Source organism: Hakea prostrata, chromosome 5, assembly GCF_041222555.1.
Source record: "Hakea prostrata isolate BN-2017 chromosome 5, UWA_Hpros_2, whole genome shotgun sequence".
Taxonomy (NCBI): Eukaryota; Viridiplantae; Streptophyta; class Magnoliopsida; order Proteales; family Proteaceae; genus Hakea; species Hakea prostrata.
This window is the reverse complement of record NC_142604.1, coordinates 56,321,013-56,342,661: the sequence shown is the minus strand read 5'-3', so window position 1 is coordinate 56,342,661 and position 21,649 is coordinate 56,321,013. Positions and strand designations below refer to the sequence as shown.

Genomic DNA, 21,649 nt, shown 5'->3' with positions numbered 1-21,649 from the left:
CTTCAAGAACCTGATAAGATGTTTTTTCTGTACAACAGCTCTGTCCCAGCAAATGATTCCATCTGGAGGTGATGGATCTGTAATGAAAGCTGCTGATTTATCTGGGCCAGGAAACTTATATGGCCCCACATCATCTGTTGGATCTGCTATTAATAATCAGAATCCAAACACAGCCAGCTTACAGGCTAGAATGAAGGCCAACTCTTTAGCAGTGTCTCAACCTAATTTGGAGGCTTTACAACAGTCAGCACAGATAAAGCCCCAAAATGTTGATCTATTATCAAAGATGAATTTTCAATCCCACCACTTGGGTAGGGAAAATTTGTTGCAATCTCATCAACAGATGCAGAAGTTCCAGCAACAGCCTCATCAATTTCAGCAACAACCATATCTTCAAAATCCACAAAAGCAACAATTTATGCAGCAGGAGCAGCAAGAGCAACATCATCATCTATTGTTGAAGAGTGATGGTTTCAGAGAATCTCAATTGGCATTAGGTGGTCAAATACCTTCAGAGCACCAAACAGAAACCCACAATGAAGTACTTCCATCTCAGGCTCATGAACAGTTGCATCTTTCAGAGTTAAATAGTCAATTTCAGCAAAATGCTGCTGCTGATGAGCATATGGCGTGTAGTCAATTGCTCTCTCGTCCATCTGGCCAACAGGACTTCAGATCATCAAACACCCACGATTCTCATCAATTACAACAGTTATCACATCCACAGCGGCAGGTGGCCGAGGCCCCAAATGATTTTAGTTGTGCTCCTCCTGGAGCGCGGACAGAAGCTATGCTTCAGGGCCAGTGGCATCCACAATCACAGGGAGAGTCTCATGTACAGGATTATTCTTCACATCTCCAGCATGTCCAAGAGGAATTCCATCAACGAATTAGAGGACAAGATGAAGCTCAACGACCTCATCTATCTTCGGAAGGATCTGTCACTGGTCAAACTGCTGCGTCAAAAAGTACTGTGGTGCGTCCAACGTCAGGTGGGGCATCCTGCAGACCTGGAAATGCAACAGAACGGCGGTGGAGGAATCAGCAGAGGTGGTTACTGTTCTTGGATCATGCCCGTGCATGTTTAGCTCCTTTAGGGAAATGTCCTGAAGTTCATTGTGTGACTGTACAAAAGTTGTACAGGCATATGCTGAAGTGCAGTGTTGATATTTGCACATATCCTCGCTGCAAACCCTCCAAGGTATTGCTTCTACATTTCAAGAATTGCATTGGGCCAGAGTGTCCTGTTTGTGTTCCTGTCAAGAATATTCTGCAGTTGAATCGTCAGGCACACTCTCGTCCATCAACTGACTGTGTTTTGTCTAATAAGATTAGTGGATCTTGGAAATGCCTTGATAGTGGAGACACTGCTAAATTGGCTTCAAAAACTAGTTCAACTGCTGAAACATCAGAAGACCTACAATCCTCAGGGAAACGCATAAAGTTGGAGCATCATCCATCAACTCGTATGTCCAAGGGTTTGGTGTCTGTGACTGGCCAACCTCTTTTGTCCCAAGATGCTCAGACCCAAGTATGCCAACAGATTGACATGTGTATGTCTGTTAAACCTGAGGTTACTGAAGTGAAGATGGAGCCGCCCATAAGTTCTGGTTGTCGAAGTCCTAATTTTAGTGAATTTAAGGAAGATGGTTTAGATGACAGCTACAATATGAGATCTGATGTACAAATCCTTCCAATTGAGACAGCTGGCCATACTAATCAGGAAAGCATAAAAGTTGAGAAAGAGATTGATCAGGCTAAGCACGAACTAAAGCAGGAGACTACTGTCTTGCCTTCCGAACAATCCACTGGAACCAAATCAGGAAAGCCGAAAATCAAGGGTGTGTCATTGACTGAATTATTTACCCCAGAACAAATTCGGGAGCATATTACTGGTCTGAGACAATGGGTTGGCCAGGTAGGATTTAAAACTTCTTACAATGTCTCTCAACCCCTTGGGTCACTTGTTCTTGTTTTAGTAGGTCTTTTAGTGTGTCTTATTCAACACTTGCTGTCTTCATGCACATCTTTGCTCTATATTTGAATTTATATGAAGAAGTTTGCCCAATGGGAATCAAGTGGGATGCTGGACTGTTGATTTGATGTCTGCTCTTCCCAATGGTTTCCCTTTGCTTGGCGAATGTCTCTTCTACAATAGTCATTACACCATTCAGATTATTTTAGTTTATCTTCTTTACAGAGTAAAGCGAAGGCTGAAAGAAACCAAGCAATGGAGCATTCAATGAGTGAGAACTCTTGTCAGCTGTGTGCAGTGGAAAAACTCACATTTGAACCACCACCTATATATTGCACACCTTGTGGTGCACGCATCAAGCGGAATGCCATGTTTTATACTATGGGAACTGGTGACACACGGCACTACTTCTGCATTCCTTGCTACAATGAGGCTCGTGGAGAGAACATTGAGGTTGATGGAACTCCTATTTCAAAGGCTAGGCTAGAAAAGAAGAGAAATGATGAAGAAACTGAAGAGTGGGCAAGTCTCACGCTCTTCTTCTCCCTTTTATCTCTTAGTTTCTTTTTCCTTGTTTTGTTTCTTTTACTTGCACTGGACAGATTAATGGTGCAACCAATTGCTCTTATTTGTTTCTATTTGTGTTTGTTTCAGTGGGTTCAATGTGATAAATGTGAGGCTTGGCAACATCAAATATGTGCTCTCTTCAATGGTCGAAGAAATGATGGGGGGCAAGCTGAATACACTTGTCCTAATTGCTACATGGCAGAGCTCGAAAGGGGAGAACGCATGCCCTTACCACAGAGTGCTGTTCTTGGCGCAAAGGATTTGCCACGAACAATACTTAGCGACCAAATAGAGCAGAGACTTTTTAAGCGATTGAAACAGGAGCGACAAGATAGGGCCAGGCTGCTGGGGAAGAGTTACGATGAGGTGATCTTTATCTCATCTGGACACCTGCAATTACATATCTTGATTTTTAAATGAAACATACCATTTTTAGTAGCTAAGCTATGTAAGTTTGTGTACTTTTATGTACTTCAATATGACCAGATTGTTGATTTTCTAAGATATTTGTCTATTGTGTATGTGATTTTTATTTAAAAAAATGGTTTAAGGTTTATGTTTATGTTTCAGGGCTTTTTATTTCTAGAAGTGCCTTACAGTAGTAAAAGGGTCTCTACGACATTCTTCTTGTATGTATTGCAGGCTGCAGTATATCTTTATCCTCTTCTGTCTCTTTCATCTCCATTGTCTACTGATGCCAATCCAATAGTTAATGAACCTTTGTATGGATGATATTCTTTTATGACAACGCTTTATTCTTTTTTTTTTTTTTTTTTTTTGAACTTTTAGCTGATTTGATCTTAGGTCGCACTTCTGTTCTTATGGATCCTATTCCACTTCTGTTGCCCATTCATTTTTATTCATTTTGGTTTCATTTAAGAAATGTTTATTATATTGTGCACTCTTCATTTGATAAGTCCCTAAGTATATTTTGTGAAAAGGGTCCTTGGAGATCTGGAATGTTCCCTTCTTGATCGATGGGTATAATCTAACTATTAGTTGATATTACCAGGTTCCAGGAGCAGAAGCGCTGGTTGTCAGAGTGGTCTCATCTGTTGACAAAAAGCTGGAAGTGAAACAACGATTTCTGGAGATTTTTCAAGAAGAGAATTACCCCTCAGAATATCCATACAAATCAAAGGTATGGAGGACCTGCTGTTGAAATGTTGTTAGGGACTTATTTTATTTTCTTATAACCCAACTAGAAGTACGGTCCACTTATTTTATTTTCTTATAACCCAACTAGAAGTACAGTCCCTTTATTTATCCATGATTCCTCTCCATCATAATTCTTTTTTGGTTCTTATTAGCTTTTTCACTTCCTGAAGATTCAAAATATAGTAGCTAATGAATGCTTTTTTCAGGTTGTTCTGTTATTCCAGAAGATTGAAGGTGTAGAAGTTTGCCTCTTCGGAATTTACGTTCAAGAATTTGGTTCTGAATGCCAGTTACCAAATCAGCGACGAGTGTATCTGTCGTATTTGGATTCTGTCAAATATTTCAGACCTGATGTTAAAACAGTTACTGGAGAGGCTCTTCGTACATTTGTGTACCATGAAATTCTTGTATGTTTTATACTCCTACTTAGTTTCTAGTTTTAAATTCTTGCAAAACATTTGATCTGTTTGGATTTCGTTGATGGTTATCCCTTTCTGAGTTTTTGTAGGACATGTTATGATTATTCTGTTATACTTTTCTCCATTTCAGATAGGATACCTTGAATATTGCAAGAAACGAGGTTTCACAAGCTGCTATATATGGGCTTGCCCACCATTGAAGGGTGAAGATTATATTTTATACTGTCATCCTGAAATTCAGAAGACACCAAAATCTGATAAGCTTAGGGAATGGTGAGCCTTTTAGCTTACTGAACTAGATTTTGTATATCATGTCATTATTATTGGTTTTGCTATTACCTTTTTCTTTCAACTAATGCTCAGAATTCTTTCCTCAGGTATTTAGCGATGTTAAGAAAAGCTGCCAAGGAAAATATAGTGGTTGAGCTAACTAATTTGTATGATCATTTCTTTGTGTCTACTGGTGAATGTAAGGCGAAGGTAACTGCAGCTAGACTACCATACTTTGATGGTGACTACTGGCCTGGTGCTGCGGAGGATATGATTAATCAGCTCCGTCAGGAAGAAGATGGTAAACAGCAAAAGAAAGGAAAAACCAAAAAGACTATAACAAAAAGAGCCTTGAAAGCTGCTGGGCAAACTGATCTTTCTGGCAATGCCTCGAAAGACATCTTATTGATGCAGAAAGTAATCTATTGTCCCCTTTGTTCTCTGAGTTTTTAGTTTCTGGTGTCACCCCATTTTTTCATATGCCTTCAGGTTTGTCCTATTAGTTATTTAGAAAGTCGAAATGTGTAGTTTAAGAGGACTACTTTGGGTTCGATAGGGGTAATATAAATTTAGTTTTGCTAGCTGGCGGTCATCAAATGTCATCATTAGTTTGATATTTGCAACTGCCATTTTGCGTTTTAGCTTTAAAATTCTTCATTATTTATGTTAACATCTGTATCTGCAGCTTGGTGAAACTATTGCTCCCATGAAGGAAGATTTTATCATGGTTCACCTGCAGCATGCCTGCAGTCACTGTTGTATTCTTATGGTGTCTCAAAATCGTTGGGTTTGTAGTCAATGCAAAAATTTTCAACTTTGTGACAAGTAAGCATTTGCTACTCTTGTCTCTTCAATCATTTTCCTGTTTTTATTTGCATTTTTTTGTAGTGTTTGTGTGTATTTTTTTATTTATTGAATCTGCTAGTCAGATACATACTAGGTAGTGTCAGAAGTATTTATAACTAGTTAGACTCTTTAATGTAAGACTATAAAACCGAGGTTAACAGTCCCAAGTATGATCTCAACCTCTGATTAAAGTCCAGTAGGAGAACACCTATGTTCAGGTGTATACAGCCAAATTTTGAAAAATTGAAGATAGGACTCAAATTAAGGAGTATTTTTATAAGCAACCCTGGCAGTAGTAAAGGCTGTAGCTGGGATTGAATGAAGGTTCAAATGACGGTAGAAAACCCTCCAAATTTCAGTAGCAATTATGGTGGTATTTCAAAATTAGCAAATAGAGGTTGATGATGAGGTGTTAGAAGGTGGAATGGAGAGATGGATCAAATGCAAGGCATGATGGGAAGGAAAGAAGAGGAAGGAAGACTGTAGACAGTTCAGTTTTGTAGCAGCAGAGAATGTGATTTGTCTCATGACAGCTTGTACAATAGCCTTCAACTGGAGCTAATTCACAATGGTTATAGCAGGTTGAGGGGATCAGCAATCAATAGAGATTCAATGGCTGCACTGTTGGTCTTCAGTCAGTGTTTCAGATGGAGCTATAGCTGTAGTCTATGCTACGGGAAGGGGATAAGAAAAGATAGAAGAAATTAAGAAAATGGTGGAAAGCGAATGGGCTGTCTCAGCCCTGGATCTCTTACCCACAGATATCTGATCCGTAGAACGTTTATTACTTCCATAAACAGTGGCAACATGGTCTTCAAATTCAGGTTTTCCAGTGTCTAATTTTCTATTGCAACTAAAGGGCCTTTTTTGTAGCTTGGCTAAAGCATTAGAAGAATTATAGACCACCTAAAACTGAAAGTAGGAACTATGGACCTAGCAATTAGTGACAGTGGGATCTTATGAAATAACTAGAAACTACTAGGCTTTATTATGCAGGGGAAGCCTAGAAACTAGGGGACCTACAGGGGCTGGTTATAAGTCTTTTAGGTTACACAATTATTAATGGAAGGAATCAACTAAAAGAGGGAATTGCAGCAGTGATTGATCAAGTAAGCACGTGAATTAGACAGCATTACAAAAATTTAATAGCAACATCAGCCCTAAACTAACAGACATGAGTAGACAAAAGTCTATGGGGAAAGATGAGGATGGGATTATGGTGTTGTAACCCTAATTTGGGTGCATGCTTATCACAAATTTCTAAATAATGCTTGTTGCCCGTGCAAGATCCTACATATAACAGTAAAAGTTGCAGCAAACAACAATGTGAAAGAACCCCAGAATTTAATGTGAATGTACTACTGCAAGAATAGATAAACAAGCTGACTAAAGTAAAGAAAGGTTGAATAACCCGTAGCATGTGTGAATTACCTCATCCAAATAGAGTTAGGGTTTAATTAATGAAAAGAAAACGAGGAGAATACCTGCTGGTCCTGGATATGGCTGCAACACAACAGTTAGAACAATAATAATAAAAGAAGCAGGGTTAGGGTTTGAGCTGTACGAATTCAGAGAACTAAGAAACTAGAAGGTCAACAAAAGAATAAAGAAAAGAAAAGGCAGCAGCAGTGCAGTTTCGAGCAGGAGAAAATAAAGAATAATTATGGGGAAATCCTCTAATAGAGAAAAGATTAGGAAGGGACAGGACTGTTGAAGAGAAGGAAGGGAAGGGGAAAAAAAAGGAGAGAGAGCAGAAAGAGCTATCTTTACAGAAAAGACAGTAGGAAAGAAGAAAATAAGAAACGGAAGGGGTTGTGATTGCTGGACAGGAAAAAGGGGAGGAGGGGGGGGGGGGGAAGGACCTGTCACGCAAAGAGAGGAGAGAAAGGGGGAAAAATAGACTTACCGTGAAGGAGGAAGAGAAGAGTTCCACCATGGGAGAGAGTGCAGTTTTGTGCAAAACTGAGGCCCAAAGTTTTCATTCCATAATTCATTGATTTTCCAAGTAAATTACAATGCCTTCTTGTTGTTAAGAGTTTAATTGGCTTTTGTCTGAAGGATAGAGCATGAGCTTTATTTATACTCCTAATTTACCAAGTACAAAACAAATCAAATATTCCTAGGTGTGGAAATTTTACAAGAAAATATAAGATCCTAGCAAACATCGTGTGGAATTTGCCGAAATAGGTCATCTTGTTGCGAAATACTGAAATTTCTCGGATGTTCTAGCCAAATTTCGACCCCAAAATTTTGGGGGTATTTGGGGTCATTCTAGCTTGGTTTTGGGTGTTTTGCCTAATTTGAGGCCAATAAACACAATGATAGTGTTATTTTTGCCTAAAACGTTCTTGATCGGCACACGCCCGACTGTATGCAAACGAAACTAGAAGTCTGGAACATGAATTCAAACCAATGTAAATATTCAAATAATGCAAGTGAAATTACAAGAAAAAGACAGCTAAAATTCATTATACAAGTATACAACTAAACAAGTAGTCAAGTACAATTGTATAACTATACAAGTTTTTTTTTGGATGAATGAATAATTATATTAAAGAATAGAAAACAAGGTCTTTAAGAGGAAGACCAAAAAGAAGAGCCAAGACCCCAGGAGACAACAATGAATCTGTTCCTTGGGGTATCCTCAACAAAGGGTGGGGGAGAGCTAACAATCTAGAAGAAACATCAAAATAGATGGCATTCCAAATCATGTCTGAAGAGCGAGATTTGGATGTCCATCTCTTAAGATTGCACTTCCACCAAAGATGATGAATGGAGGCATAGAAAACTAGCTTACCAATCTGATCACAAATGGAAGAGCTTGAAAAGTTTCTCACAATTCAAGACCAATCACGAGCAAACCCAAAGGAACACCTTGAACGGGGCCATATGGAAGCTAGGGCTTTTCTCTAGATGGATCTGGAGAAGGGCAAGAGAAGAAAAGATGCTTAAGGTTTTTCGGGCCATTCCAACAAAGGATGCAATTGGGGTTTACTAGGATATGGTGGCTAACAAGGAAGGATTGGGTGGGAAGCCATGGTTGAGGGCTCTCCTAAGGGTAAGGGAATGGTGAGGGATGAAACCTTTGAACCAGACCAAGGGGACCCATGGGGTTTAGGGTTAAGGGCTCGGAGAAGATTCCAGGCCGAGAGGGTGGAGAAGGCTTTGGTGGGAGATGGGAGCCAAACAGTGAGATTATGGGGGGAACTAGCAAGAGGTGGTAGAGAAGCCCAAACCTGTGTGAGAAGGGGGAGGGGGAAGGGTTTGAGGAACCATTGGTGATGAAGGTTGGCAAGGAGGTGTTTTTGGGAATACGAGAGACAGAGACATTTCAGGGGGCCAAAATGGTTATAGAGAATGCTCAATGGGTGCCATGGATTGAGCTGGAATGAGGTGGAGGAGCCGGAGGATATGGTGGTAGAAATAGAAAAAAGAGCTCAAAGACGCAGTAAGAGGAGTTTCCTCCAAACCCACGAAAGATTAGAGGGCATAGGAACTGTCCAAAAGGAATTAGTACGGAGCAGGTAGGAGTGAACCCAATTAACCTAAATGGAGTCATGCTTTGAGGCAATTTTCCAAATGAGTTTCAAGAGGCAGGCTAGGTTAACATTAGAGATCCGACGAATATGCAGGGTTCCTAAGGAAGTTGGGCAAAAAATAGTTGACCAACTGATGGGTGGAGAAAACGATAGGCTTCTTGCCCTTTCCAAAGAAAGGCACAAAACAAGGATTTCATAACATTGATGGTAGATTTGGGGATGGAGAAGATATTGCACCAGTAGAGATACGAAGATTGAAGGACAGAGCGAATAAGAACCACTCTATCGGCGAAGGATAGAAGCTTGCCCTTCCAAAGTTTAAGCTTCTTGCGGATATAATCAAGCATATGGAGGCAGTGGTGGCGGGTAAGTCTACTAGGAATGAGGGGGAGGCCAAGATAGACAACGGGGAAGGAGCTAGGTTTAAAGCCTGATAGCTAGAGGAGAGAGGTTTGAAGCTGATTTGGGACATCAGAGAGAAATAAGGTGGACTTATTGAGGTTGACTTAGAGGCCAAAGAGGGATTCAAAGAGCGATAGGGTCGAGAGAATGGAGGAGATGGATTGGTGATCCGCTTTGGAGAAGATCATGAGATCATTGGCAAAAGCGAGATGGGTGAGGTTGATGGTTTTGTATTTGGGAATGGGAGAGATGAGAAGTTGGTCAGTTTTGGATTGGAGAATGTGGGGGAGGACCTCTAAAGCTTGGGAAAAGAGGTAGGGGGAGAGGGGACAGCCTTGGCTGATGCCAACACGGGAAGAAAAGAAGCCTGCAGGAGAGTTGTTGGTGATGATGGAGAAGCGGGGCAAAGAGATGCAAATCTCAATCTAGTGAATAAAAGGGGGAGGGAAACCCATGGAGGAGAGGACATCACTAATGAAGTCCTAGCGAATGGAGTAAAAGCTTTGTGAAGATCTATCTTTAGAAGAGCTGCCGGGGAGTGGGCAGAACCATCAAAACCGTGGACAATTTCCGTGCAAAGAAGGATGTTGTCCGCAATATTATGCCTCAAGATGAAGGCAGCTTGATTTGAGCTCACAAGGGCGGCTATAACCTTTTTGAGCCTATTCTCTAGGACCCTAGAGATGAATTTGTAGAGGAGGTTATAGAGGGAAATAGGGCTAAAATCAGGAGATAGAGGCCCCTTACTTCTTAAGGATGATGAGGTAGAGGAAGGTTTGATTGATGGAAAATAGCTGAGGAGGGTTGAAAAAGAAGCTTTGAATAGCCTGAACAAGATCATTCTCAATGAAATCCAATGAGGCAAGGAAAAAACCTATATTGAAGCCATCAGGACCTAGGGCTTTATTGGGCTTATGGGACCGAATGGCAAGGTGGATCTCCTCTGAGGTTGGGATGGCAAAGAGAGAAGAGGCTGAAGAAGGATCAATGAATTTTTTGATGTGGTTGGAAGGAAGGGAAGCCAGAGCCAAGAGATTTGAAAAGAAAGAAACTACCTCCGCCTTGATGCTACTAGGGTCGGAAATCCAAGAGCCACTACTAGTGAGGAGGGAAGGGATAGAATTGAAGTTATTTTGAGGGACCGTTGCAAATATGTTGAGTTGGAGTCCCCGAGCTCAAGCCACTTGATTCTAGCTTTTTGGCGGAGAAAGTTTTCTTCGGAGGCCAGGAGGGAAGACAACTTGGAGGAAATGGTCTTTTCATCTTTAGCAAGGGAGGAATTGGAGGATCATCTTGGAGAAGAGACTGGATAAGTTGGAGATTTGACCGGCAGGAGGAAACACTAGAGGAGATATTGCCGAAAGTGGACGAGTTCCGAGAACGGAGAGCTTCCTTAGTGTTGCGAAGCCTGCGGGCAAAGGCAAGTGTTTTATTCAATATGAAATAGAATAACCTAAGGTATGTTGCTACCTGATGTGATATGGTGGCTCCATCATCTCAATACCATGTACTGTGCCTCGGTGGATCCATCCCCTGTCTCGGGACCAAATGCGCCGCTATCGTCCTCTCCTCTAACAACAGTACTTAGTCATCCCATGTCATGTTTTGCTGATGGTTGTGATGTAGTCGCAAACCACAACTTTATATGCCCTGTGATCCATAAGAGTGAGAACTCTTGACTGAGGGAACGTAGAATAGGGATATAGAATAGGCTCTAGTAGGTGTAGTGGACCTAGTGGTGCTAGTGCTGGACCCCATCCAAAGATGGACTCCATAGCTGACTTTGCCCTTGAGCTCGACCTATAATCATGGTAACTGCCACTAGAAGGGATACTTGTACCATAATGTCCATGATCGGGAGGACACCATAGGGACCATAACCATTAGCCCCATAAGTAGGTGTGGAGCCTCTAAACTCATCCATCAAGGTTGTTAAGTTGGCCACATCTATAAGATGGTAGAAAGACCCGTACAATGAGGTGTCATCATCATAGCCATGTCGGTGCTGCTTCCCCTTCCCCTTCCCCTTCTGACTGTAGGTTGTAGGACGACCACAATGTGCTTTCCCACTATGATTTGCATCTTGTGTGGCATGCATAATTGACTCTCCTTGGTATATCTCTGGCAGGCAACCGTGTCTCTAGTAATGGAACCGGTATACTGTCCACCACGACTATCATCGTTGTCGTCACCATCATCATTCCCATTACCTACTCATCATCATCCCCATCGTCATCATTTGTCTAATTGGGAGAAAAGTTGTCATCTGAATCCCAGATTGAGCGTCAAAGGCACAAACTCATCGTTGTGTGTGTTAGGGGCCATCATCCAATCCTCATCCACAATATTGGCTGCCTCTTGTGTGTGTGCCTGCCCATCCTGAGATGGCATAAATGCATTGACATCAGCCCTCGTGGCTCGAGCAATCTCTGGGTCAAGCCTCCCTCCAAGCTGGTCCAACACCGGCTCACCCTTGTCTGCCACCCAATTAATGATGGGATCCTCACCATCTGATTTCACCTTGAAGATATCGGCAAGCACAATAATGTCTTGCTGCCCCCACCCTCTGCTTAGTCTTTGGTGTGTTGCAACTTCAACCTAAGCTTTTAGGGGACAAAGACTAGATCATTAAGACGCTAGCTCCCTAGGTTGTTCCTCCTCTTTGAGTGGATCAAGTTGAATGTACTCTAGTTCCTTTCGCACCCAGTGGCGGAACAAATTTGGGAGAGAACCCTGATCGCCACTCTCCTAAAGTTCAATGCACTTGAACCATATAGATACCAACTCTTAGCTGCATTATGACAAAAACTATGACAAAAACCTTTAGTCAGTACTTAACATATGGTCTATTATTTTGTAAAATATAATAATAATAATGCATCTAGCCTGGATCTGTGTTAGCTTGTTCCCTTACAGTAGCATATGAACTAAAGGACCCAAGTCCGTCCCTAAAAATCTTTATCTACAATCATTTGTAATGATGGTTAGCTAAATTATTTCAAAATCAAATGCAAGTTCAAAGCCCTAATTCCTTACTATCTCACCTCGTTGTTACAGAATGACTGGAGTGTCGGGTGTGGCTCTAACTTTGCAATCACCTACATCATGGTGTCAAACAAGTCTGTGTCTACCCCCAAATGTCAACTGTACGCTGTACTGATATTTGGGGTTGAGATAATAGGCTGCACAATTCACAAACTCACAATTAGATTTAAGATTGAATGAATTATCAACAAGGCAACTACCCATGATATCTACTTTCTAGCTTTATACAACAAATACATAAGATGTTGGGTCCATCGTTTATCGACAATGGATAGGAAACCCTGGCAGCCTCTCATGTTTGCTTTCTCTATGACAGTCTTCATGAGATGAATGGCTGCATACAGGTGGGGCATAGTGGGCCCCTTCAAGGTGTCCACTATATGCTAGACCTTTATGATGGGCTTCATGGTTTGCAAAAATATCCCCACCTGTCTCTAGAAATCATCCAATGAAATGGTGCGACAGTGCACCTGTTTTGGTTCCTGAATAATGACAAACACATTAAGTTAATAGATAGTGTAATAATTTGTAAAATGAAATAATTGTATAAAATTTACTTATCTAACCTGGATCCACCTCAATCAAACCACTCTTGGGATGCAAAAATCAATTTTAGGCCTGTCTTGTTCTCTATTATACGAGAGTGATGTAATTTGTCGTGAATCTCATGAGACTGGGTTGCACTAAGTCACCATCACATGATCGCTTCATCATGTCGAGAGCGTAGAGATGATTATATATGAAATTTGTCACCTATCTAGCCTTCTTCATTACGCCCTCAACAATGTTGATCTTCCCAATATCCTTTAACATGAGGTCGATATAGTGGGCCGTATACGGTGTCCAAAATAGATGATACTCAGCTGATCTCATCATTATCTCACCCGCTTTCTTGAAACTAGCGTCGTTATCTGGGACAATTTGTACAAAATTCTCTTGCCCTACCTCCTCTACCTCATCCTGTAGGAGTCAAAGATGTATTTATGGTCTTTCACACTATTAGTAGCATTGCATCCATAGATCTCAAGAAGACAACCCTCCTATCACAGTACACCATAAACTTGATGATGGATATTTTTTGTCGGACAGGTCCATCCATCAAACATAATGGTGCATTCATATGTCTGCTAGAAGGGGTTCAAATCCCGAAAGTATGCCTCCAATTTCTCATCCTACTATGTCAGGTATGTGGTCATGACCTCTTTAGGGGTGGGGCCAACATATCTAGGACCTGCTGATGCAATAGTGTCTATCATGTTGTTGTAGTATGGGGCCTGTGTTGTGTTTGCTGGAATAGTGTGGAAAAACATCCACTTTGCCACTGCATTTTTAACCTTCCCCTTCATATTCTTCCATGCACTTCTGGTCTTGGGTTGCTTTGCCCCCTTCCTGAAAACATCAGAATCTTGCTTTAGGACCGGGTCTTTACGTAATGGATAATCAGCTGCTGATGGAGGAGTGGCCCTCTTGACTCTATGCCCAACTGAAGACGCCAAAATATCACCCCCTGGCTTCGACTTAAATGCTCCAGCCCTTGCAACCCTAGAGGGACCAACTCCTGTAGCTCTAGCTCTGGCTCTCTCCTGCTCCTGCTAGTGCGATGCCTTTCTCTCTGCCATCACACACCTTATGTACCGCTCCTCTTGCTTTCTACCCACATCAACGGGGTCAACATCCTCCTCAATATCAGAGTCGACTCTATATGCCAAAGACCCCCTCACCTCTTCATTGAGTGCTATATCCATTCTCTTCTTATCAGCTTTCTTCTACCCCTTTCCTTTCTATAGCGCTTGCTGCCTTCATTACCTCCATTCAAGCCTCCATGCATGTGATCACATCCTTCAAACTTCTGGTAATGGTTGCCCTAAACTGTTGATGCCACCTCCATTAAACCTCTTAAGACATAAATTACACATTGCCTTGTTCTTTTTTCCGTTCACCGCCAAGGAATACTACCATGTAGGGTCAACCCTTCCTCCTGCTGCTTTGTGTGCCTGTGCCCCACCCTGTGCTTGTCCCTGTGCTCCACCCTCTTGTTGCCTCTGTGGCTGCGCTACAGCCTTCCCTTGCCTCTATTGTGCCTGTGAACCACACGCCCCATGTGATCCACCTCGCCTCTAACTCCCATCTTATACATGATCACTATTGCATACAAAATGATTTGACAAGTCATTGGACAACAACAAAATAATTTTCTGCAGACAAGGAAACAATCATATACCTAGCTAGTAATTTTTCCTTTGCCCATGTATTTTTTTAAATATAAAAATGAATTTTTAAAATTTTTTGGGCAAGAAAATAGGTTGCGATGAAACCATATGGACAACACTTTATAATTTTCAAAACCTTTCTCTATTTTTTCATAGTTATTTACATTTTTTACAATATTTTAATAAATTTCAGAAGATAAAAGAATTACTTATTGGTTGGAAAAATATTTCGACTCGGTGAGACCGTAGATTGGCTCGTGGGTTCAACATATATTAAATCCATACCCATACAAGGCATTCATCATATATATGTATGTGTTGCATTTTTAGTGTAGGAAAATAGATTTGTTAATGCTCGAAAATAAAATAAATAAGTTACTTTGTGAATTTTTTTTTTGCCATCGTGAGCTTGTAGATCAGCCCATAAATCCATACCCATCCGACAAATTGTATCATGCATTTTGTAAAAGTAAAGTATGGAGAAGTGTGGTTGTCTCTAAGCTGAAAATCTCCAACATTTGAGTGAAATGCCGTTTGATTGACGCGATGCACACTTTCGACAAGAATCATGTAAGAACTATCCTTAGATGTTAAAGATCAACCCAAAAATTTGAAGTATCAAGCTAGAACAAGAGAGTGAGAACCTCTGGAACCCAAGTCGAAATTCACCCAATAGTGGGAAAATTTTGTGTATGGGTTGCCTTTATAACCAAAATCTCGTTGATATATCACTAAGAAATTGACCTTATGATATATCACTCTACGGTCGAAATATATGTTGAGATTTCAATTGGGCGATATTTCGCCAATATTTTGACGAAATTCTGTACTTCTCGATTTCAAACCTTACTTTGTTTCGCCAAGTAGCGAAACGATGAAATTTCACCTCATTTCGCCGAAATGTGGTACCATGCTAGCAAATCTACCCTTTATAAGGAAAGACCAGAAAAAAGAAGAAGGAAAGTAAATCTACTAAATCTCCTTACACCCAAATTGCCCAAATCTATCAACCAAATCTTGTCTTACAACACCAATGATATTACTGAACAACTTGGTGCTTAAGCTCTTTGGAAGCACATCAGCTCGTTGATTGTCTGAGGTAACAAAAGTGATACGAATCAATCCAACCTCAATCTTCTATTTGATAAGATGTTTATCAATCTTCACATGCTTGGTCGTGTCATGCTGTATTGGATTATGAGCTATGCTAATTGCTGACTTATTATGTGAGTACAACTGTGTAGGAACCTCCAAATCTAATCGAATCTCCTGAAGTAGCCCTTTCAGCCATTGTACCTCACAGATGCCTTGAACGATTGCCCTAAATTCAGCTTTGGCACTGGGCCTTGCAACCACAGCCTGTTTCTTGCTTCTCCAAGTCACTACGTTACCTCCTACATGCACATGATAGCTAGAAGTAGATCTCCTATCATCCGGACTCCCTGCCTAGTCTACATTTGAATATGTCTAAATCTTCAAGTGTTCATGAGCTGAAATCAAAATTCTTTTTCCTAGAGTGGCCTTCAAGTACCTGAAGACAATATGATGCATCAAAGTGTGAGGAACATGGTAGAAGATCTCGCTCTCGAGAGAGATCTCGCCACCTTGAAAAAGAGAGATCTCGACCATCTCGGTGAGATCTCGGTCGAGATATACAATTTTTTGGCGTCAACTCGGTGGCCCATCTTAGTGGGTTTTAGGGTCCCAATTGGGTTAAAACTTGATATTTAGCTCATTTAAGGCCTTTTGAACACGTTGGTGGCCTTGGATTTGTTAGAAACAACCCTATGTATGATTTCTAAGTCTACCCATAGTGTGAAACCGAAATGTAGTAGGATTAGGGAATGCAATGTTATACAACATGTTATATAGAACCTTTAAGGCATATAAATGAAAAACAAGTATATCAAATGCATCAACTAACTTAAATGTTATCAAAATTCCATCCATATAAGTATCACAATCTCAATTTTCAAGAATAAAATAATTATACAACCATTAGAAGTTCTATATAAGTCATTAAATCATAAATTCATAAGACAAGTATAGAATGATTGATCTTCCTTGTTGTAGATGTGCTAAGAGTAGTTGCAAGTGAAAATTCAGCCAAAATTCACAAAAAAGGTAAAAATTGAGAGTTTCAGTGAGATCCAGGGCGAGATATCCCTACTCTCTGCTCTCGCCCTCCATCTCGTCTCGCCAAGGTGAAAAAACGAGATATCTCGCGAGATGTCCCACCATGGTGAGGAATAGGGATCATGCATATAGTGGCTGGCAAAGCTGACTGTAAATGTGATGTTGGGTCTATTGTGAGAGAGATAAATCAATTTCTGCACTACCTTTTGATACCTCGTCTTGTTAACCGGTTCTCCTCCTTTTGCTTTTAAGTGCAGGTTAGGCTTAATAGGAGTTTCAGCAGGGTTACATCCTAACATCCCAATTTCTTCAAGTGGATCCAGAGTATACTTCCTTTGAGAGAGAGAGACATACTATTGGCCAAATATGCCAACTCCAGCCCTGGGAAATATCGAGCTTTCCCATGTCTTTAATGTTAAATTTAGTTCCCATAAAGTTCTTCAAAGTTGAATTTTCATCCACACTATTGTCTGGGATCACAATATCATCCACATACACTAGAAGTACAATAATGTGTGAACCATCTCTTTTAATGAACAAAGTGTAGTTTGCATTACCCTGCTTGTAGCCATTAGATATCATGGCCTTATGGAACCTTCTAAACCATGCTCTCGGCTTCAGCCCATATAATGGCCTCTTCAATTTGCGTACTTCCCAACGAGTCTCAACAGTGGAATATCTAGGTGGCACATATGTGTATACCTCTTGGAGTTTTCCATGTAGAATAGCATTCTTGACATCTACCTGTTTTAGGGCCACCCCTTATTCATTGCACGTCAAAGGACAACCCGAATTGTATTCATCTTGGCAATAGAGGCAGATGTCTCCTAGTAGTCAATCCCATAAGTCTGAATAAAGCCTTTGGCCACCAATCTTGCCTTGTATCTCTCAGCAGTCCCATCTGTCTTGTGTTTGATGATGAACACCCATTTGCACCTAACAGTTCGCTTTTTTGCAGTCCAAGTAACCAGCTCCCATATTTTTGTTTTTGTTTTTTTATTCTTTCCCTTTTCCCAAGAGCTTGCATTTCCTCGTCCGTTGCTTCCTCCCAGTTTGAATGAGATAATGCTTCTTTCCAAGTGTTAAAAACAGAAGTAGAGGACAAAGGGGAAACACAACTTTGAAACTCTAGGAATAGGGATTGATATGAAACATAATTGGAAATAAGAATTTTTTTTTTTGGGGGGGGGGGGAGAGAGGAGGAGGGAGGGAGGCTGGCTTTTTATTCTTTTGGAAGTTTATTTTTTAGTTGGTATCCAAATTCACTCTCTTCTTGCTTGCTTACTGGTGGCTGTTGCAAAAAAGAAGCTAGATTAAGTGTTCCATTGTTAAGCAGTAAGGAGTGCTGTGTTTGAAGTCAATCACTCCCTTGGATAAAGCCTTGCTTTCTAAATCCCTCTGGAGATTCCATTGTGAGCCTGAATGTTTCTGGGGAGATTTTTTAGGGATCATATATGATGGTTGTCAATAGATGGGAACTCTTGAAGTTTGGACAAGTTATTGGTTGCCTTAGCATGTTTCTCCCTTGAGCAACCCAAGCAATTAATGAAAATGGGTAGGCGTTTGCTATGACATCCATGTGCAGTTTCCTGTTGGTGGTAGGGATGGGTTATTGAGCATCTTCTAAGGGGTTCTTAACAGGTGGTGAAGGATTAAGATTCTGGGACCCATATTTTGTTTTGACATGCAATTTCTTTTGTATGAGGCTTTATTGGAACCTTCTCTGCAAATTAAAATGGGGATTGTCAGTTTATCACCTTACTTTCTTGGATGGCTCTTACTGCCTTGACAGTCTTTTGCTTTCATGGATGCATTAAGTTGCCAGCAAAAAGAAAACTGTACTCTGTTTAATTTTTATAGTTCTCGCTTGTGCTGACGGTACATTTTTTTGGGCTCTTCATTAGTGAATCCCTATCATGCAATAGTAGGAGTGCTGGTGTTGTGTAAGACTAATGATAATGCTATTCTTACATGCTTTCGATTTTGCTTTCTTCCCTGCATTATAGGTGTTATGAAGCTGAACAGAAGATAGAAGAGAAGGATAGACATCCAATCAACAGTCGTGAAAAGCATGTGCTCTTCCCTGTGAGACTTCTGATCCTACATTTTTATTTTCAAATGATTATTTCTAGGCCTCTACTTCACTTGTACTAGGCTTCCCTTTGCTTTCATATTTGCTTTGCTATATGTAAATTGAACCAGAACTAGGAAGAGAGAAAGAGAAGGGAAGGGGGGACAGAATGGTCCATGATATTGCTGTGGAGGTTCACCTTAACTTGTGATGACTCCAAAGGCACTAGATTTGCTTCCAGGTTAATATTATAAGTACAAAATCAGAACAGGACTTAGAAGTCCTAAAACAACTTAAACTAAGTCCTAATACGACTCAAAACAAGGAACCAATTCATCAAGAATTAGTGCCTGGCGCTAAGTGTCAATTCGCTTTTATCTTTCCCAAATGCCCTCCAACCAAAGAAAGTTATATCGTCAAAATTCGGCGATATTTTTCCGAGTTTCAGTGGTTTTGGTTCATGGCGAACCAAGACCAAAACTTGATCTGCAAGATATTGGCAAAATATCGATATTTTGCCGATTTCTTGCAATTTTTAGGCGATTTCTTTCGTAATTCTACAGTAGAATCTTTAGGATCAATGGACAATCTTACCAATTTTGTTCCAATGATTCAAGACTCAAAAGGTAATGTGCTAAATGTGGTTATGGAGGATAATCTACATAGAATAATTTCTGAAAATAATTCAAATTAGGAAGACATTTTATAGCAAAATCTTCAAGATTAATGAGCAATCTTACCAATTTTTTTTCCTGCTATTCAGTCTTCATTCTCCCTCCTCCTCAGTCGCTCTGCTCCCTTACCCCCCCCCCCCCACTACTGTCCCCTTTGCTCTGATTTTCTTTTCCTGTTCCTTTTCTTCCCCTGTGTCTTAGTCCCTGCTCCAGTAAGGAGTTTTCTGCGATCACTTGGGTTTTCTTCTTGCCCTCTTCTTGTTTCTCCCCTATGGTTTTGCACTATTATTTTCTCTGTTGTTACCTTTTTTGCACTATTATTTTCTTTGTTGTTACCTTACTGCCTTACTATTACTTGCTGCTGTTTATATTCCTTCAGGTTTGTTACTTTAGTTTCTTTGGTGTTTGGGTTAGATTTTAGTTTTGTTTTGAGTTAGGATTGACATTGTTTATTTAGTTTGCCCATATTGGATTAATAAAGCATATCACTTGTTGCTGAAATTCTTTTATTACTATGAATGCAATGCCCCATTCTCCCCTCCCCATGACTAGTTGTGTGGATTGACTAAGCTTAATTCGGTTGGTTTGCCTTGAGTCGCTGGATTGAAAATTTGCATGCTATTTATATTTCTTATTGTTGAAATTAGATTTGTAGTAAATTTCTATTGTTGGTCTTAGTATGTGCTGTGCTAACTCTCCCTTAATCCTGTATAGTGTCTTAGTTAAGCTTAGTTAGCTTAGGATCCCGTTTCTTTGTAGAATACCCTAGTTTCTAGGGTTGTACATCAACAATGTTAGGTCTTGTTACTGCTAAATGATTCAATTTGTTGACCAATCTTTGGTTCCCTTCAGGGTCATCAAGAATTTTGCCATTGTTTGGCATTAGTTTCATTTTGGGTCGGTAGGAGTCTCTAGAAGTTTAGATCCAAGAATTCATGTTTCTAACAACATATGAAGGACATACTTTCTCTGTGATAGAAAAATACCCTTCATTGGTTTGTGCCACCTCAATACCCAAAAACTACTAAAGGTCAACCAAAGTCTTTGGTCTGAAATTGTTGTTGTAAGTCAACTTCTCTATACCTGCAGAGTCATCTCCAGTGATAACAATATCATCAACATACACTATCAAAAATAGATTTCCCAGCCGTAGAATGATAGAAGAATACCTAGTGATCATTCTCACTCATAGTGAGCCCAAAATCAGTTACCACAGAAATTAAATGTTTGAAGCATGTTCAGGTCTTTTTTCAGTCCATATAAAGATTTCCTGAATTTACATATAAAACCACTCTCCCCCTTTGTAACAAACCCCGGAGGTTGCTCCATATTGACTTCCTTTCAGAGGTCACCATAAAGAAAAGTGTTTTTTCACATCTAGTTGATATAAAGGTGAAGGAAAAGTAGTTGCCACGGGCACCAACATGAACCGAAGTGAGTTTACCGTGAACTTGTGCTGTCTAAATAATCAATACCGTGAACTTGTGCATAACCCTTAGCTGCATGCCTAGCTTTCAGACGACCAAGGGTGCCATTGGGATTGACCTTGACTGCGAATATCCAGTGACGTCCATGTTGGTAAAGGGACCAGATCTCATGTATGGTTTTCATCAAGGGCACACAGTGCATCACACAATAACAGACCACCCAAGACCAGCTAATGCCTCCAAAACAATTTTAGGAAGAGGGTGATTTTCAACGATAGATAAATGAGCATAGAAAGGTCATAATAAGAATGAAGTTAGAGATTGGATGTCAAACAGAATTCGAGTACCTTTGCAGAGGGCAGCGGGGATATTGAAATCGAAAGAAGGTTCAGGTGGTGGAGGGACATCAACCGGATCTTCAGAAGAAGTAAAGCTAATGAGGAGGCTGGAGGTGGACGGCTTGTAATTGTCTGCAGGTGTCTGATAAACAATGGTGACCTCAGGCAGAGGGGGTGTACGAACCTATGGCATAGGGGGGAGATGTAGTCGAGAAAATCAACAAGATAAAAAATAGTTAGATGGTAGAAAAAGGTCTATTCTCAAAAAAGAAGATGACTGCAGTAACAAAATATTTTTGTAGTTCAAAAGGTAACAGCGATATCGCTTTTGGGTACGGGAATATCCAACAAAAAGACATTTAAGAGTTTTCAGATATATTTTAGATAGACCTGGATGATGATCATAGATAAAGCAGACAACCAAAATCACAAGGTGGCAACACAAAAAGAGGCTAGAGTGAAATAACATGAAGTGGGGAATTCTACCCTTCAGGATAAATAAAGGCATTCTACTAATCAGGTAACATGCAGTCAACACTGCGTCACCCCAGAAAGGTTTGGGTGCAAAGAGC

At 40.5% G+C, this 21,649-nt stretch overlaps 1 protein-coding gene across 7 annotated transcripts in view; it reads left to right on the top strand.

Moving 5' to 3' along the window:
- The window catches only part of LOC149016698 (histone acetyltransferase HAC1-like), a 40,542-nt gene that overhangs the window by 7,109 nt on the left and 11,784 nt on the right, over positions 1-21,649 (top strand). For all 7 annotated transcript variants that reach the window (XM_089154761.1, XM_089154765.1, XM_089154767.1 and 4 more), the window contains 9 exons: positions 39-1,918; positions 2,201-2,497; positions 2,630-2,908; positions 3,555-3,683; positions 3,907-4,107; positions 4,250-4,392; positions 4,497-4,806; positions 5,075-5,214; positions 18,574-18,652. In XM_089154761.1, the coding sequence (XP_089010887.1) occupies positions 39-1,918; positions 2,201-2,497; positions 2,630-2,908; positions 3,555-3,683; positions 3,907-4,107; positions 4,250-4,392; positions 4,497-4,806; positions 5,075-5,214; positions 18,574-18,652 (3,458 nt within the window). The remainder of the gene's footprint in view (positions 1-38; positions 1,919-2,200; positions 2,498-2,629; positions 2,909-3,554; positions 3,684-3,906; positions 4,108-4,249; positions 4,393-4,496; positions 4,807-5,074; positions 5,215-18,573; positions 18,653-21,649) is intronic.